At 42.9% G+C, this 20334-nt stretch overlaps 1 protein-coding gene across 2 annotated transcripts in view; it reads right to left on the bottom strand.

Annotated features, from left to right (window-relative positions):
* Positions 1 to 20334, bottom strand: part of rtraf (RNA transcription, translation and transport factor) — a 26223-nt gene extending 5889 nt beyond the window's left edge. The window contains exons 1-6 of one of the 2 annotated variants that reach the window (XM_086003175.1): positions 20184 to 20334; positions 17160 to 17284; positions 13951 to 14050; positions 11163 to 11243; positions 3533 to 3621; positions 620 to 688 (exon numbers count right to left, since the gene is read on the bottom strand). In XM_086003175.1, the coding sequence (XP_085859301.1) occupies positions 620 to 688; positions 3533 to 3621; positions 11163 to 11243; positions 13951 to 14050; positions 17160 to 17284; positions 20184 to 20244 (525 nt within the window). In that variant the 5' untranslated portion in view covers positions 20245 to 20334. Of the gene's footprint in view, positions 1 to 619; positions 689 to 3532; positions 3622 to 11162; positions 11244 to 13950; positions 14051 to 17159; positions 17285 to 20072 lie in introns of both variants that reach the window. The other variant, XM_086003176.1, reaches the window with a different exon arrangement.

Raw genomic sequence — 20334 nt, 5'->3', positions numbered from 1 at the left:
TAATATGCAGTGCAGAGCTGGTTCATAAAAATGAAAGCGTTAACCTTTGAGGATAATCAATAGGAGAACCCAGACTAACCACAAAGCAGAAAAATACATGAATGTATGCCAACTGGCAGTGCTTCATGCTGACCATGAATGTTTTGGGAATCTGGTCTGCATTTGCTGACAAAAGTCAGCACAGCTAGGACCTCTCTGCCTCATCTGTTCCCCTCAGGTCAAGTAGCTATAGCATCAGAACAGGTCCCTCCCTGCTTTCCATGCAACGCTCAGTGCTGATGGATAGGATGTGGTTTCTGTATACTGCAGGCAGGATCTCAAACAGAAGCTCTCAGACCCAATATACAGATAACAATCTCAGCCAACACCACTGGGAATGGCATGGACAGCAGATGGGACCTGTTCTACTGCATTAGCCACCGGACTCCTTTCTTTTTGGTCTGTTTTGTTTAGCCCTCAATCCTGCTTCACGAGTTTAAATCATGCCAAAACTGAGTAACAAAAGATTCCCATAATTGTACATCTGATTCAACTGCACCAACGATACAAGTCAGAGCTTACAAACAGAAAAATATACTGATCATTTTCATTCTGAACAGCTTCTGAAAACATTATTTACCTCCTTTGACCGGTTTGCTTTTGCAATTGCCTCCGGGCTTAATCGCTCTTGCACCAAAATACGAATTGCCTAAAATCAAAATTTGAAGATATATCATGTTGCTAAAGAAAAAAACAAATTGAAATTAAGAGAGAACAGACTTCATTGGCCCTAGTTCAACTATCATAAAATAACATTTTTTATCCAACTGAGAGAAGCTCTTGTTATATAGCCAAGTATCTATATTGTAAGACAACTCATACCATTCAATAAGAATTTACAGATTTCATGCCGAACATATGGAATCAATTTTACAATAGGTTTTCTAGACGGAAGCCTATGGAGCATTAGATGGTTTCATTTACAACTCTGCTGGGAACAAAGCAGTTAATGCCATTGTTTACAGCTTTAAAAATTAATTGAGCATTTCAGCAGTTACATCTGCTTCTTATTTATCTTTAAGAGTACACAATGTCTTAAGACATTTTTATTAGTAGTAAAAATATAGATACAGCAGCTGGCTAGAAACCAATCATGAAGATGTTCTAAGCAAGATTAAATCTTGGAGAAAACAGGCATCTTACAAGTCCTGTTGAAGCTGCCAGAGAAAATGCTTTCTTCTTCACTCGAAAATTTTCTACACCAACATGCTTGCTGTAAACTTGCTAAACGCAAGGGCTAACTTCAAAATCTGGGCATATGCACACTTGATATTTGGACTATTTCAATTGATAGTTGGAAAACTGCACTGCACACCAGAACGTCCGATATATTCTCCTGGCGGGGGTGGCTCCCGATGGGAGCACGAAGTTATTAAATTACCGTGGTACTCAGCCTACAAATGGAAACTGACCACATACCTACTGATAAGGTATCTGAAGGAAAACATGTAAACTAGGGAAAGGAGGGGGTATTCAGGAGATAATGATAATGTAGGGGTAGCAGGAGAAGCCATTTCTGGAGATGTGCTGGCTATGTTGGGACGAGTACCTGGCTAAGCTGGGACAAGTACCTAAGAACATAGGAAGGTAGAAGACTGGAGAAAATCATTGTGGCCCATCTGGCCTGTCCAAGTAGAAGTGGGACTACAGGAGGGGCTATCTCGTGGACTTGGACCACATAGGAAGGGGCAGTAGAGAAGGATGGAGCAGCCAACTGTACCACAAAAAGGTCAAGTATAAAGAGTCATAGAGGATACTGTTAGTCACAAAGGATAGCATTGGTGCCTTTGATCAAGGCAGTCCCAATGCTGTGGACAGGGCAGAAGCCTAACTGAGGGATTCAAACAGAAATGCAGAAGTGAACACACAGTCAGGTGGTGACAAGCTTAAAAAGAGATTAGAAATGCAGTGGTAGTTGGAGGGGTCACGTGACCAGGACACTTTCCATTCTTGCACTTCCCCCAACAGCTCAGCAAGCTTATCCAGCAAGTAATTGAGCCGCACAGACCAATTTCCAATCTGTGCTTAGTTAGCTGACCATAGTCAGTGCCAGCAGTAGAGATGCTACAGTTGGCCTCAATGTCCCAGGACAGGGAAAATCAACCAGGCTTCCACGCCTGCTTGCAATCCAGTGACCTCTCCTGGAAATGTCCATGTAGACAATGAGCAAGGCCAGGATCGTGCTTCCCTTTATCCCCACAGGATAACCCATCAACGCTTAGTCAAGGCTTGTAAATGAACGGTATCCAGCTAGGATTCAACACCCTCAAAAGAGGATGCGAGTGAAGGAGAAAAAAAATACATTTGGCTTCTGCTACACACTTTCCCCAAGAGCACCACCAAGATAGGGTGTTTACTGTGACCTACCATTCCATTGCAGTATGCTGCACTGCCAAAGTGATTTAATATTTAGTGCAATCTCAAACTAAACTAATATTAATTTTGAATTCAATTGGAGCCTCCACACTGAAAGAGAGCCTAAATAAATTACACTCTTCCTCTTGCAGTGTTTTGTTTTGTCATCAGTGACACCAGAGTACCTTCCAAGGACTGGATGCACTCATTAGGAGTGGGAAGAGTAGAACGTCAGACTGTACAGTCTGATTATTGACATCAATGCAAACTGTTATGGTAAAGGTAGCTCTAGCACCAAGAATATGATGAAATGCAACTTATATAAATGAAGTGCCCTCTGGTTTAAACACTAATTACAGACATTAGCTATATTCACATTTTGTTTACAGCAGGAAGTACTGGTGATGTGAGGTGGATCTGCTGGCAAGGAGGAGGAGGAACAAGAGAAAGGGAGGAGGGGGAGTGTGGTTGACATTCTGAGTGTAGATCATTCTTTAGAACGCAGTTCTGGCATGGGGTACTGCACTTGGGATATTAGGCTTTTTTTTTTTGGGGGGGGGGGGGGGGGGTTAGGACTAGCAGACCTATGTTCCCAGCACTTTGTGTCATCACTTCAGAACCTCTGCATCTGCAGGGTAACCCCCCCACCAACACCCAACACATTTTTTGTGCGAGTCTCTTCCATGTCTTTTTACTCTCTGTTATTTGCATGTTTTTGTTGTAATGTCATTCCATTGCCTGAGATAATCTTTGAGTTTGCATATCATTCAACCCATTAATTTTCTCTGTGACTGAAATATCTTATTTTTCCCCTGCTTTTCCCTCCAACCCTTGCTCATTTTCAGCTCCAAGGGAGGCTCTAAAACCCAAAACATTAACTTGTATTCTCTTTACAGATCTTGACTGACCTGTTGCATACTTCCAGAATTTTGTTTTAGTTTCAGTTCTACCATTTGCAGTTTTTGCATTTTTATTTATGTAATGAGATACATGCTCATTTACTTTATGAAGTATCTTGGGAAATGCATCAATACGTTACTCATTAAATTATTTCTTCACCAGGTACAGTACAAAGAGAACTCTTACACAAGTTGCTGAGACATGTTTAAAGGACACTAGTGAAGCTGATTGTGCTTACCTTCAACATTACCAGATAATCATCATGGCGCTGGATTTGCAAAAGGTTAGCCAATGCCATCACACCGGCCTTAAAGTCAGGGTTGTTAACTACAACAAAAAGAACCAAAACATTTGTAGCGGGACAGAAAAAATATAAACAGTAGTATCTATTTTATTTCAAGTAAAAAATGTAAATTTGGGCTAATATGGTTACTTAAATTCTATTTACTTTGTCTCCTCAATACTTTAAGAGGCTGATGGAATTGTGATTATAAAATGGTAGAATGTAATACAGCACCAATGGCTGTAAACAGCACCCTCTGCAGGGTGTATGCTTCTCTGAGAATCCAGAAATACAATGGCCCGGAATTCAATGCAATGGCAATATTGACCAACACTACAAATGAAACTATTGTGCTCCCCGATCCTCCAGTGGCGAATTCACACCACAACATGCTGGAAAAATAATTAGAATACGTTGCACCATACCAGATATCTGATACATATCCAAGGTACCGGGGCCCTATACAAAATGGAACATCAGATTATTCAACAGGGACATATTTAGGAGCAGTGGCTCCGATCTGATAATGTGGGGATGGGTCGCAGTATGTAGACAGAATGTCCAGGTCGGCTTTAATTTGAGTTTGTACTGAAACAGTGAAAGGATTCGCAAATTTCATGTCTCCCCTGAAGATTTACTTCTGGCTTATTAGAGAAACCCTGGCTGGACTGAGTTTAAGGGATGATATGCCTTATCAGCCCAAAGGCAGGCCAGTTGGACTTTACCGGTAACCCAAACAGAACTGTCCCACAGGCAGCACCCAGAACAAAGTTGGCTAGGGAATCAGAGGTCCCACGGCCGCCACCCATAGCTCCGAGTTTTCAGGAGGTCTGGCAGCAAGGGGGGGGGGGGGGGGGGGGGTGGAGGATGAAGTGGTAGGGGAAGCAAGGCAGGCCCCACTAGATAGGCCGGGACCAGGACCGGTGTACCCCCTCCGACAACAGAGGTACGGCCCGCCCGTTAATGACGAGGACCCAGGGGCCATCCAAAATCAGTTTGTGGTGCCGCATGGCACCCAACAGCTCAGGGCCATGGTTAGCCACATCCCCAAGCTCACCGAAAAGGGAGACCCCTCTCTGCACTTCAGGGAGGTAGACTAGGCAGCGTGCGTCGATGACGCAGAGCAAGCTAAGATGCTGCTGTTTTCTCTGGGGAGTGATCTCCTCCAGACCCTATCTGATGAATGTAAAAAGGGGCAGAAGGATTATGAGGATTTGAGGCCATGGGACTCAATGACGGTAGTCCGTTCGCCCGGGTGGGAAAAACGGTACAGCTCCCAGGGGAGTCCCCGCAGGCGTTCGCAGACAGGCTGTGGCCAGTCTACCGGAGCGCATGCCCGGGAATGCCAGCGCGGGCATTACTGAACCAAGTTCAATTGACCCACTGGCTCCGTTGTCTAATGACAAACTGCCTGCCCCAAATCCGAGCCCAGGCTGCGGCCTGGTTTGACCCTAGTAACCCCCAGACCACCGAGGAAATGGTGATCCGCCAGCTCACTATAGCATTTAAAAATATGAGGGGTATCGAGACGCCCCAACCCAAGGGAAAAGTCCATGAGGTTAAACCTGGGAGCCAGAGTAAGAAAGAGTGGCACCAGGAGGGGAACCGTCCCTCCCAGACTAAGTTAAACTGTTACGGGTGCGGGAAGGACGGCCACTGGCGCAAGGATTGTAAGAATCCCTGGAAGGAGAATAAGGGAAAGAATTCATCAGCCCCAGCCCAAAAGGCAGAGCCGGGTATCCCTCCCGCTGCGATCGAGCCACTCTTGGAGTCGATACGATCTTTCTTCCTGACCAACCAGGGGAAAGTGGTGGTTCCCTCGGCCCCTTTGACGCCCCGCAACGACTAGAGCCAGCGCAGCCTGTCGACCTGTGTCCCCGCAAAAATGCTGAGGGGAGCAGGCCCTATGTTAAGGTGGGGGTGAAGACGGTGCAGGGGAGATATTCGGTGGACACTGGAGCTTCCAGCACGGTGGTCCATTCGGAAGACCTGACAAATTCAACCCGGTCTAACAAGGTCCCATTTAGCTTAATGGGATCCACAGGGAACGAGGAGGCTGGGGAAAAGGTCAAAACCTTTGGCCATAGGTTTAGGATCCCTCCATACCACGTGGGAGGGCAACCAAAGGACCAACGAGGTGGCCAAGCAGGGGGACAGGGAAGGAGAATTCTGAGACCCCTGTAGAGCAGGCCCGGTAGCAGCAATCCAGGACAAGGGAGGCACACAGGGGATAGCTTTGGCCCCGGACCAAAAGCAGGTCCAAGCCCAAGATTCCGCCTTTAAGGCCGCCCTGGTAAGGAGAAAGAATTTAGAACAGGGTTACTGGCAGGCTGCTAGTTATATTAAACGATGTAAGTTGTTTAAACCCGAAAAGAAAGAGCAGCCAGTTGGGACAAGGTCTGAGGATAGAGATCCTCAGCCTGCAGCGGGTACAAGCTCACAGGCTGCACAGGCAGGCGCTGTGGCTTGTGTCAGGGGAGGAGCCATTTCGCCCACCGTTCAGGACACTCCCCCCAATCCTCTGGGATTCAGATGGGGAGAATCCCGCCCCTGACCCAGGTTTGGAACCTGGGGGCGGAGACTCACAGCCTGCTGCAACAGGCGACGAAAGGTTACCTACCCTCAGCCCAAGTTTGGGAGAGGTGAAACCTGAGGGAGAGGACCCCCAGCCAGCGGTCGTGGAAAACTCACAGACCGCGCTAGCAAAGGCTGCGGTCCGAGCCAAAGGTCCACCCGCCAAGAAAACCCCACCCGTAGCCCTCCCTAGAAGGTCCCCTCGGACACCCCAGCCCAGAAAGGTATGGTCACCGACTCCCCAGCTTAAAACGACAACCTCCCGAGTTAAAGAGAAGTCGGAAGACAAAGGTCCCCAGCTAGCAGCTACAGACTGCAAGGGACCGGAAGTGCAGGTCAGTGCAGCCACACCGCAGGGAGCAGCCTGTAGCAGCCCAAACAGGGATTAGGCTGGCCGCCCAGAGACGGGTGGCGGACGTATATAGTTTAGGTAGTATAATTAATTAAGTAATGTGTATAGAGGGTTAAGTTAGGGTATTTAATTTAATTCTAATTAAGGTGATGGTTAGTTTTAAGTAACCTGAGAAGAAACATCAGAGTGTTTACATTTGAGTCGAGGTCGCAAGACCCGACCATGCTTCACCCAAGCCAGCGAATCTCTAGGGAACCTGGCTGTGTGCTTCTATATCTGTTACAGGAAAATTTACGGAATGAAGGGGGGCGTAGTCCTACTCGCCCTGATAGGACTGCGCTTCGGAAGGAGAGGCGACGTGGAGGATTCCCACCTCTATGGGTGCTCCGGAGACACAGCACCGATAGCGGTCGATGGGAGCGGCGAACGGGATGCAGAGGAGAATTTTACCAATTATGGGAATAGTAGTCAGAATGCCAGTCATGGGCGGGACGGCCCGACCCGCACCGGTATACAGGGTGGAGAACATTGGAATCATTCAAGGGGGTGCACATATTCGTTTTGCAGCGTTCCCGCCCTATGTCATAAAGTGGGAGCATGCTAGGACGGGTACTGACCTCTCAGGGTGCCGTAGCCGGGGAGCACACATCATCCTGTGTCCCCAGCACTTGAATGCCTATTCGAAACCACAATGCGGGTTCAGAGCTGCTGACGCGAAACCTATAAATTGTACCATGGAAGCCATGGCACAAGGCCATGTCCCCCCACAGGTAGCATATATAGGAGGTGGGACATATTGCATCACCACAGGAGCGTCTCACTACTAGCACGGACAGCACAGCTGGTGCGCAGTGAGTGACAGCAGTTTCTGCTTCAAACCCGAGGCAGAAGTTCAAGTGGCACAGGTACGAAGTGACCCCATTCCTGAACCATCCACTGTTCACTTCACTGTGGAGGAGAATTTCACCCACCTCCAGAAATATGTCGCCCACTTCGGTTACCCGATTCCCCCTCTCCCAGAGCACCGTACCAAATTATTAAAAAACCGTTCTAGTATCGCAAAAGCATTTCTACACTTTGGAACAGAAGACTGTACAGATAGGGGCCGACATTTTAGATATCACGACCCCGCCCTGGTGGGACGTTTTTGGAGAGTATAGAGGTCCCCTCCTGGATTCGAATGGCGTCCCACATCTTAGTAGTCTGTCAGTTAGGGATCGTCCTCTACCTGGTCTGTGTCCAGTGTAGGAGAAAGGGTCCTGGGGTAGAATTTAAAGTAAAAGGGTTGCGGAAGGACCAGTATGCCCGGGTGGAAGAAGAAACACCCGTGTGAGCTTTGTGTAATATCACTGCCGAATGATGGTGGATCCGTTTGTTATTTTAATAAAGCTTGTTTTGCTTTTGCTCGTTATTTTTAATAAATATGTTTTTTTTGGCCTGAAGTTTATTTATTTATTATTATTATTTTTTTTTTTTTTAAAAAGGCTGTGTGTTGAAATGAAGTTCTATGATGTCCCAAGTAGTGCAGGGGTGTTGGACCCCTCCATGCTTGGATTACTGTAACAGATAGTAATTTGTTCCTATCGATAGATGCCTGTCGTGCACTGTGGTTTTCTCTAAGTAAGGGGAATGTATGTGTCGAGGGATCGTGGATAGATAAATATAGGGGAAGGTTGTTTGTGGGGGGTCAGAAATTTGCTCACCTTGATTGAATACTTCAAGCAAGTTTCAGTATCCTAGGGGGGACTGAAAGGATTCGCAAATTTCATGTCACCCCTGAAGATTTACTTCTGGCTTATTGGAGAAACCCTAGCTGGACTGAGTTTAAAATCCAGGGCTCCAGGGCCCAACAAGACGGCTACGGTCAACCTCATGGCCAAGGCCTGCAAAGTTCAGGTTTGGACTGACAAAGAAGGAATGTTCCAGAAATTAGAAGGCAGACAGGCCTTCTGCATTTATGTATGAGAAGCAAACAGTGGCATTCGGCCTCTGATTAAAACCCATCAAGGCCATTTGCACAGATAATCACCGGGTAATAGCTGCATTCAGACCTTCGTTAGCTGACTTCCAACACTGTTTGGAAACGATCAACGGGGCATTAAAACTGGAATGGCCCCATCACAAGACCAGTTACACAAAGGAAAACACTTATGGGACGTTTAAAAACTGATTAACCGGCCATCCAAGTCGATGTGCCCAGATTGTTTTCCTTTATATCATCTTCAACACGTCCAGGTCAGACAAAGAAACAGACTGATCTGGCAAGTGATAAGGGCTCCCAGAAAGGGGTCTAAGTAGTCCCTCGGGAAGCCATCTCTCTCTCGTCTGGACTCCGGTGCCCTGCCTTACCATCAAGATGATCGACGACGAAGAGCCCGTCCAAGGGAAGCAGGATACCCGCAGTTACATTTTAAATCACTGGGGTATCTCTGCTCTGGGCGGTGAAAACCCTAAAGACATCGGCAGGCAACGGGGCACGGAGCAGGCATTCTAACATCCGAGACTGGTGAGCATAAACTTTTTGGCCCATCACAAGACAACTTAGATAGGTGTAAAAGGTGGGAGTTAAGGGGATTGCTAAAATTGTCATTTTAGTCATTTTCCCTCGATGTGTCCGTTCTCCTCCCCTAAGTGTAATTGTGTTACATACATAGTGATTTTCTCTGTATAGTGTTTAATTTTCTTTATTTTTAATAAACATTGATTTTCTTTGCACCAAACCACTGGTCTCGTTTGTCTATATCGCTACTCGTAAATAAGTCCGGTGCTCAGAACTAAAAAGGGGGAAGCAGTGCGAACCGCATGGGGCTGGGGCAGCTCAGGCACACGACTGACTGACCAGACAAAAACCCCAAACCAAAACCCCCTACAACAGTAAATATATAAAATCAGCCTCAAGAAGGGACCCGTATTGCATAGGGTTGTCTCTTGAACTGTGTGCAATCCCTAACCATATTTCATTACCAGTTGCAATCCATGCTTAATGCACAAGCTCAATAAATAGTAATGTAAAAATATCAGTCAGGGGAAAATCAGTGCATGCCTGGCTGCCTAAACACTTATTTTCTTAGTTGAGGTTTAGATGTTCCTAAAACAAGTCAATGAAGATGTTACCCTCAGGCAACCTGCTGAGCGAAAATACTTCACTGGTTCGGAGCCCTCCAACGCCATTCTCTAATGGTCTAAATGGCCGTTGCGATCAGTGGTGTTAATTCTAGATCTCGCTATTGACTTTAAGGGGGTGGAGCAATGATAATTAGCGGTACAACTTTTTTGGCAAGGGTCTTTGTGGCACAATGCAAAAGTCCCAGCAAATTATGGCATACATAATGGCACGTCACTCACGCCATAATTTCCTGGTGTTTCTGCACCGTAATAATTACTACATGCAAGTTTTCAGCAAATTCAGCCCAAATGGCAATATAGACTTCAAGTGCAATAAAATTCACTGATCCAAATTGAAAATCTTTCATTTTTGAAATTCCAGTATTTTCTCCCCCTCCCACTTCATCTAAAGCTTTAGAGTTTTATTTATATAACCTGCAAATTAAAGCTGACCAGGAGCAATCCAAAAGCCATCTGATAAAAGGATTGTGATATGAGCAAATACATGGTTTTATTCCATTCCTGGAACTTGTATAGAATTTTGTAGAGGTACAACAAAAAAATCATGAAACAATCAATTGGACAACACAGCTGAAAAGAACCATGAGCAAACAGAAATTTAGACTAGAGCTGGGAAAGACTGAGGATTAGGATCTAGTTATACTGCAACTATCAGCCTCAGACTGCTATCCAGAGTGCTATGTGCAGTTGCCAGATCGAAGTTATAATGCCAATTGCACTTTGCGGCATGTAGCACCGAGTTCCGCACCAAGAGGCCCTTAGCATGTGTTCTTGGACACATGCAGCTCGTTTTTGATGTTCGAAAACAGGAAGTGCCTATTCTTAGTGTTAGAAGGATTCCATACAAAGTTTTAAAAGTTTTCAGGAGGCCCAATGACTGCCTATACACTTTCATAATACAACATTGCACCAGACGGTGTTACACAGCAACTGATGCGATCTCAAAGTGGTACAAAGTGGCAGGAGTCTCACTTGGCTTAAATACGCCCGGGACTATGATCGGGGCCTAACCCCGAGTTATACTGCCACTTTTGTGTTAGTAAGCACCCAAAACCATTTCACATTGATGCAAAGGTGGCAGTATAACTCAAACTTAAAGAATGGGTTGTTAGCAGAGCTAAATAAACTGTAAAATTAATTGGATTAAGTGGAAGAAACTACTTTCTGGTAGAGTCACAACAAACTAAGATTAGTATATCTAACCGTTATATACTAATGTGAATACAAAAAATGCACTAGCAACCCAGTAAGGCGTAATATGAGAATAATACAAGTTCACACCCATGATTCCCTATATGGCACATTCCTAACCTTGCCTACAGTATATCCGAGAACTAGTGAATAATGTCTTAATGATTAGTCTCCAGATGTTGACAGGCTACTGCAGTATTTGTTGAGGAGTGCCCTGGGCCTTTCAATAGAAACATACTGCTTATCTGCAACTTTTTGGTCAATCTGGACAATCCGTACAAGTGCTTTAATCATGTCTCTTACTCTTGAAGTAAATTATGGCTGAGCATGGCTGTTACTTACCATCCAGATTAATGAGTGGATCTGTGCCTTTAGTAGCGTCATTTCTTACACTGTCTGCTGTACAATTCTTGTATTTATCCACTGTGAGGGAAAAAATATTCACAATTTAAAAACAAGCTTAATGACCGATTATACCACTTTTAACATTCCTCAGGTTGTGGGCAACACTGGCAAAGCCACAATTATTGCCCAGCTCCTAGCTGCTCTGGTATGGATTGTTTTTACAGCCGAGAGCTTGATGGGCCACTTCAAAGGGCATATACAATCAACTACATAGTGTGGGACTGGAGTCACATGCAAGCCAGACTAGGTAAGGGTGACATGCTCCCTTCCCTGAAGGACATTAGTGAACCAGTTTTTAATGACAATGCAGCAGTTTTCATGCTCATGTTTCTGGCCCACAAGCTACCAGCTAAAAGTCACAACCTTAGGGTTACAAAAGCAAAAATACTGCAGATGCTGGAAATCTGAAATAGAAACAGAAAATGCTGGAAAATACCTTAGGGCTGTTAAGTCAAGTGCCACAGAAGTTACAACACAAACAGGCCATTTGTCCCAAACAGTCCATTTCGATATTTACCCTCCTTGCAAGCAAGTATCCTTAGCATTATTTGCCCACCCTGTTCCCATATGCTTTTATCTCCTTGTGCTTCATCCACCTATCCAATCTAATCTTAAATGATGACATAGTTTGTGCCTCAAACGTTAACCCCAAAAGTGAATTCCACAGCCTCACAACTCTGTACCATAACCACATCATCCATTAGCTCTGGATCAAGAAGTTCAATTTATGTTCATTATGTTTGAAACAAATCAATGTTGATGGTTCTAAATATTTAAAAAAAGTATTTCCACTTTTAGAACAATGATATGCACCACAGTAATGGACGGTCGACATATGGCAAAGACAACTTGTCGCATATAGTTTAATTAACATTAACATACAAGCATCCTTTCTTTACTGTTAATCATGTATAATTCCACAATAGAAAATTCTATACTCTGTAAATTAATGGCCCAGAAATTCAGGTCGGAGGCTTCCCGCGGGTGCAAGCCCCCGACCTGCACTTACCTAGTGCGCCGGCCATTGAACTGTTGGGCCCCGTGGAATTCCGATCCGGGGCCTGGTCCAGCTGCCGGCGCGCAGCGTATCCCAGGGGCACAGTTAGTTCGATGCGTCCCCTGGGGTCAAGTGGGCCATGGGCAGCCAATCGGAGCAGGGACTGCTCCATTCATAAGTCTGACAGGAAGTGCTGTCAAGACTTATAAATACTACGGCCCCAAAATAGCACTAAATCTTCAAAAATAAATTTTAAAACACATCACATTTTTTAAATAAACTATAAATTACATGAAATAACTATTTTAAACAATTTAAATTTTTGAAATTTTTTTTATTTTCTAATGGGGCTAAAAATCAACTTACCTTGCTTTAAAGTATTTAAAAATAATAAACTGGCGGAAAAAATGTTTTAATTATAATTAATTCACCACTTACCTTGTAAAAAGCAGGCCTTACGCCTGCTTTTTATATTTCTAAATTCTACAGGCTTACCCTCCTGGATAAACCTGTAAAAAAAAAACGAGAGTGCCATGTGCACGCGCAGCCTCCCCCGCGCATGCGTTCGACCTCTGAACCTCTTCGTTCAGAGGAACGGAAGTGCCGGTTTCCCCGCGCATGCGCAGTGCATGCAGGAAACCGGCACTTCCATCGGGCCTACGGGCGAGTACCCAGTGCGTACTCACCCGTGGAGACCCGAAGTTCTGGGCTATTTATTATCTCTGTATTTAATGCAACCATCACATAAATGCAATCCCCCGATTCCAATGTAAAAGTTCCCCATCATGTCATCTGACTTACTTAGTTTAAGGTTTTTGCCTCCAATAGCCTACTTGTTAAACCATTCCAATGCATTTACACTAGGAAAAAGGATTTTTTTTTGACATTGGAGATGGAAAGAGGTACTTTTGGTCTAGCGTAGTTCAGCTTTCCATGAACAAACTATAGTTTCCTTTATCTGCAAGGGAGAAACTTTGTTTTGAACACACACAGGAAACTTGCTGATAACTGACCACATCAGGTCCCCCAGCTAAGCAGATTTAACTGTGCAACTGTATGTACAAAATACAAGAACAGGAAGCTTGCATTATTATTAGTGTTGAAATCAGCATCCTCTGGTCCAGAATGCCAATTTTGGAAAAGGATGGCAACCATCACCAAAGAACCTGCTGTACACAGCAGCACAGTTGACCCGGATAACCAACATGGTTATAGTTGAAATTTGGAATGTCATCCGAGGGACAGACAGAAATAAAAGTCACAGGCTGGAGGAGGCCGAGAGAGGGGGAGTACTTTAGTACACTTTCGCCTCTCCCCACCAGTATTGCTCCCCTTTAAACAGTCAAATTTCAATAGCTTAAAGAGGAAAGCTAGGATATTCCATTTTAAAAGCAGACTACAGAAAACTAACCACAACCAGTACTCAAATATATTGAAAATAATGGATGCTTAGAGCCTAAAGTTCAGGTGTAAGTTTAAGCAGTCAATGGACATCAACAGAAACATTCAAATGCACTAAAGCTTTATCCTGCCCCAATGTTATATTTTGGTCCACATTTAATGAGAGCTTAATTACCAATTTGTAAACTGACACCACAAAAATCGAAGCAAAAAACATGTTAACAAAAAAAGGTCAATTTAAAAAATTGAAAGTTACACAAGGATAGAAAGCCTCACAATGTCACTTATAAAATAGTGAGCAACATCAAGTAATTTAAAGAAGTGTACCATTATCTGAGTATTCAAGTCTCACAGCCAAGCCCAGAAGCCAGTCAACATTTTCCTGCCTTTCTTGAGTCTTGAATGGGCAGTTTACATCTGTCAGGTACTGAAAGTAAAGAAATCACAGACACAGTAGGATTTTAAGTTTGCAAAATCAACCATTTAAAAGGATTAACATAATCGTTAAATTAAGGCTTTCATATAAATGTTAAATAGGCAGTGTTAATGGTAGTATTTTGCTTTAGTGTTAATGGCTATAATGGCTGATAGGAAATCCTGAATCATTAAATACATTGGACTGTGAACATGCTGGCAGTAAGGATGTTTACTAGTAAACACAAAATCCTAAATGCTCATTTCAAATCATGGCTAAATGTTTACTATTAATGCCTCATAGGAAGAATAAAGAGTAGTGAACGTGCAAAATCTAATGTTCATCTTCAGTGCAATTCATGTCGATTTCAATGCACATAATTCCAATTATGAACTACCTGTCTGGGCAGTTGTGCCAAGCCTTGGTCTCCCTCCTATTCTTGTCAATATTTAAAAATATTGGGAAGTTGTTAGAAGCACATTTATATTGTAGATCTGTGCCAGATTTATTGCTGTTAGACTCAGTCAGCAAATTTTCTTCCATTTATATAGCACCTTTAAAGTAGTAAAACATCCCACGGTGCTTCACAGGAGCATTATTAAACAAAATTTTACACCACATAAGGAGATATTAGGACAGGTGATCTAAAGCTTGGTCAAAGAAGTAGGTTTTAAGGAGTGTCTTAAAAGGAGGAGAGATTTAGGGAGGGATTTCCAGAGCTTAGAGCCTAGGTGCTGAAAGCACAGCCACCAATGGTGGAGCAATTAAAATCAAGGATGAGCAAGAGGCCAGAATTGGAGGAGCGCAGCTATCTTGGAGGGTTGTAGGGCTGGAGGAGGTTACAGAGATAGGGAGGGAGGAGTGAGGCCACTGAGGGATCTGCAAACAAGGATGAGAATTTTTAAATCGAGGAGTTCCCGGACTGGGAGTCAATGTAGATCAGTGAGCACAGGGGTGATGGGTGAACGGGACTTGGTGCGAGTTAGGATATGGGCTGCCGAATTTTGGATTAGTTCAAGTTTATGAAGGGTGGAAGATGGGAGGCCAGCCAGGAGTGCATTGGAATAGTCAAGTCCAGGAGGTAACAAAGGCAGGGATGGGGGTTTCAGCAGCAGATGAGCTGAGGCGGGGGTGGAGACGGGCAATGTTACAGAGGTGGAAGTAGGCAGTCTTGGTGATGGAACGGATGTGGTCAGCAGCTTAACTCAGGATCAAATAGGACGCCAAAGTTGCGAACCATCTGGTTCAGCTGCAGACAGTGGCCAGGGGGAGGGATGGAGTCATTGGCTAGGGGTGTAGAAAATTACAAGCAGCCTTTCCACTCTGCCAATGCAGTTTCTTTGCAACAACAAATCTGCTATCATTGCTTTTCAGACAAGAAAAACAGTTAATGAAACTCTGTGATACAAGAGGATGCAATTAAGAACATAAGTGTCATCTGTACTGTAGGTTAGCAGAGAAATGTTAAATTTAATATTGCCAGGAATTTCCCACATTTTAATATTAAACAAATCCTCCAGTGCTACATATAGTTTTAGGTACACAAGATCAGTTGGCATGTTACTACAATTATGCCAGGAAAAAAGAATTTGCATGACTTCAGAATGTCCTAAAACGCATCACAGCCAATTAAATGCTTTTGAAATGTAGCAACTATTGTAATATGGGGAAACGCGGCAGCCAATTTGCCCAGCGGAAGGTTCCACAAACAGCAATGAGCTAAATAACCAGATAATCAGTTTTTAGTGGGTTTGGCCAGGACACGTCTCTGCTCTTCTTTAAATAGTGCCGTAGGATCTTTGACGTCCACCTGAGGGGGCAGATAGAGCCTCAGTTTAAACATCCGAAAGACGGCACCTCCAATAGTGCGGCACTCCCTCGGTACTGCACTGAAATGTCTGCCTAGATTATATGCTCAAGTCTCGGTAGTGGGGCTTGAACTTAGGACCTTCTGACTGAAGAGGCAAAAGTGCTACCAATGAGTTAATGAATGAGAGATTACGAGGAAAGTCTCAAAACAAAAAATTCCCCAATGAAACAGAGAATATTGGGTGAAGGGGCATCAGATATTGATTCAAAATTCCAAAAGTGTGTAAACAATAAAAGATTGCTCCCACTGATTGCAAGCAAGGGGACACAGATTCAGGATTATTACTAAAAGAACAAAAGGGAGAAGAATGATTTTATTTTTCCACAGGAGGGTTATTAGAATGTGGAATAGTCTACCACAAGTGGTTATTGAGGCAGCGGCTATAATATTTAAAAGGGAACTTGAGAAGTGTTTAAAAAGAATGTAAAAAGATATGGGAAAAGGGCAAAAGAATTGGGATTAGAGTAGATAGTTTCAATGGAAAAGCTAGCATCACCACCATCACTGTACATCAAATGGTCTCCTCCTGTGCTGTAATTTCGGTGACTACCATCTTCCCAGGCGGTCATAAAGGTTTAGTAAAACATTCAATGGAATTGTATGAAAAGATTATGCAAATTTACCACTTCATGTGTCAGCTGCTATTCCTATCAAGACTCGAGTCAAACATGTTGAAAATTCACACAACACCAGGTTATAGTCCAACAGCTTTATTTGAAATCACAAGCTTTCGGAGCGCTGCTCCTTCATCAGGTGAAGCCACGCTCCGAAAGCTTGTGATTTCAAATAAAGCTGTTGGGCTATAACCTGGTGTTGTGTGACTTCTCACATTTGTCCACCCCAGTCCAACACCAGCATCTCCACATCATGTTGAAAATTGGCAGCTAGCTGCAGAACTGACAGTTGAAGGACACAGGGGTACCAGTCAGCAGTCAAAGGAGTGAAGTGATATAAAGGAAAATGCAAGTCAATCCCAATAAAGATCGGACATATTTTTCTGGTTGTCAATGCATACTGATCTGTTCCCTTCCTCTTCCCCATCCCAAACCATTTGCATCATTTGTGTACTGCTGTTTCTACATCACTATTGTTAGCAATCTAAAAAAATTCACACCCAGACATGGGAAAATATGAGCTATTTTCTAATTCACTGGTAAAATATTATACAAATATATCAAATTATTCTTGACACAGATTAAAACATGCATATTTAAAATACACACAAAGCTCTTTATCCAAAATAATGCTCACCTTTTCAAAGTGTTTTGGCCATTCATTACTGTGCACATTTCTAAGGTTGCCTCTCTCTTCAATCTTATAATGTCTTACCTTCTGATCTTCAAGCCACACAATTAAATTTCTAAATTCCACCTCATCTAGAATATAAAAAGTAACCTCTTCAGACACAGATTTAAAATATTGACAGACAAAACTGCAGATTCAAGACCAATTAAATGTGTTAAAAAAATCTTCACACTGTACCATCCACCACAAAGGAGATTTATTTCCAGAATTTAAACGACACAGCTGTTTCGCATATCCAAAATGGATCTGAACAAAAATTACTCATTTTTGTATCAAGAATTGACACAGGTGAAATCCAATGCTGAACTATTAGCAATGTCTCACAAATGAAACTTCTATGACTCACTTTAAGGTTTATACTTGGATTTAAAGCTCTCATTTATTTACACATCATACTTCAGAATTTGGACTGTAAATATTAAAGCTTGCTTTTGAAATAATAGCTTTTAGTAGTCATCTCCCAAGTTTTAAGATCGATTAATGTTTTGTCTCATCCCTCTCCTAAAAGTAAGCTCTCAATTGGCTGTTTGATTAACTCGGAGAATTCTGCACTTACTCAGCATTACTGCAATCTTTTTTAAAAACCAAGGTTAATTTTTTGGAAAAGGACAATTTGATTCTACCTTTAAAATAGATAGAGAGCAGAATTATTGGATTTATTTTCACAAATAGTCTTTTAATCATTAGCGGTTTATTCCCCTCAACATTTTCAGTAGTCTGGTCCAAGATCACTGATGCTGAGGGGCAGTTTTTGCTAATAGGAGAAAGTCTAATTGGGGAAGGTCATCAGTCAGCCCCTACACTGAGATTAAGGGAATCAGGGGATAGTGCAGGAAGGCGGAGTTACAATAAAAGATCAGCCATGATCTTATTGAATGGCAGAGCAGGCTCGAAGGGCCTATTCCTTATGTTATGTAATTAAGCGCATAGACTAGTAGAAGTGCTACATTAATAAAGGTGTCATCTTTCAGATGAATCATTTAAACTGAGGCCTTAACCACCTGTTCAAGTAGGCATAAAGGTTCCCATGGCACCATACAAAAAGGCATGGGGGTTCGCCTAATGCCCAGCCCTACATTCCTCCCTCAATCAACACCAATAAAAATGAATTAGTCACTGGTCTCTAACTGGTTGTAGGATTTTGCTGTGTGAAGTTGGTTTCCATTTCCACCTACATATCAGTGACTGCAATTCAGAAGCAATTCATTGGTTGTGATTGCACTTTGAAATATTGTAAAGATACATTAAAGTGTTATGTAAATAAGTAACTTTTTAAATGTCAACTGGCATCAGAAAAAACTTCCTGAGTAATAATATTGGTAATTGAGGCAAAACATTGGGATCATTCAAAATACAGTTAGATGCTTATGATGGGAAAGTTAGGGTACCAGTAGAATGATCTTTAATGGGCTGACTGGCCCTTTCCCTTCTTGTGATGTACCTCTATCGGCATGCATAACTGAGTCACATGCAGTTGATTGAGCTTCTGAATTTCTAATTCTAAGAATTTTTCCAGGCCTAAAAACTTATGATAATACAGCCTCTTGATGATTATAGAGCTGAAGTTAAAAGTCTTCATCTGCATTATTGAAAAATAGTTTAGAACTATTGGCACAGATGGAGCAGTAACTTAAAAGGGTCAGGACCCTAGACTTGTACTCCTGACAATGTTTTTCAGCAGATCTCATAACCCACTTGCTTTACACACATACTTCACTGATTATGCAAGCATCACTGCCAATTTGAAGATCGTCAGCCACACTTATTCCTCCAGTGGAGCAGATATAGGGCACTGAAAAAAGATTACACCAAAAGAAACTACTTTACATTTCCTGAGAATTTTTTTTATTGGCAATTACAAAAATGATAATCTTTTTACAAAGATGAAAATATAATTATGTAAACATCAACTACTTCATTAGAATTATGGCAAGATGTTATAACTGGAATGGGAAATAAGGGTTGAAACATTCAGGTTTCAATTTTAATAGGACACCAGGGCCATGATCTGTTATGTCCCGTTTCTCATTTGAGGCCCGATTTCAAATCTTTCCTCACAAGTAGCTATTTATACTGAATCTTCAACAAAGCCATAATGCATAACAAACTATCTTTATTGCACCTCTACATTTTTACAGGGTATGCTCTATTTTAAGACCCATCTTGTCATTGCATGCGCAAAGTCTAAATCTTCCATTTCCAATACAGTAAACATATCTCTCAACATTGCATCTTAACAATACGTAAAGTACTTCCACAACATACTATACTGCAACATCACAAATCTAGTTCAAAGTTGTGTTACTGGAAACAAAAAACATTTTGTCTAGGTTGTCTCGCTCTCACTCAAGAACCTCACTATAAATTTGCTAGTGGTCAGATTGTGCTTTTCCACTCTTTGCAGCTCAGTACAAATAAAAACTCACAGCTTCACTAGGAGTATCTATCCTGTAAAAATCATAATTTTGTTCAATTCTATTATTTCTTACAAATTAGTAATTCAGAAAAATCCTGTGGCACTATTTAAAAGACAGAGAGCTCTCCTTTCCACTTTCCTCTTCCACCACCATCAAAATCGGATTAATTGACTGCTCAATCATTTCACCACTGCCTGTGGGAGCTTGCTGTGCGTAAAATGGCTGGTCCATTTGCCGGCATAACAACGGTAACTACACTTCAGTGGTTTATATGATGCACTTTGGACATCTCTCAAACACACAATGCAAGTCCTTCGTTTCAAAATTATTTAAAAGCATTATGCAAAACTGAAGAAACCATTAGTGGGGTGGCTCATTAATATAAAAATCGGGCCCAGCTTTACATCCCAGACGCGGCGGCATCAGCTTCAACTATACATACAATGCGAGCGCACGCGCTGTGGCCCAGGCACGGTAAATCGGGCCCTGTGAACCATCGAGGCGGCCGCGGCCTAGCAACCGGTCCAACAACGGCCGCTTCCGGAGCCCATACCTTTACAGTCAAACACGCCGCTGTTATGATACTCTAAAGCCGACAACTTCCTCCGAAACATGTTAACGTCCACTGTGTTATTCGCCAACAATGAGCGAAGCCGTCACCGTCAGCGCGTCAGTTAATGAAAATGGGACAACGTCCCACTGCG

Source organism: Somniosus microcephalus, chromosome 12 (assembly GCF_052327205.1).
Source record: "Somniosus microcephalus isolate GS21.2 chromosome 12, FLI_Smic_1.0, whole genome shotgun sequence".
NCBI lineage: Eukaryota > Metazoa > Chordata > Chondrichthyes > Squaliformes > Somniosidae > Somniosus > Somniosus microcephalus.
Note: the sequence above shows the minus strand (reverse complement) of the source record. Positions and strands in the feature narration are given on the sequence as shown.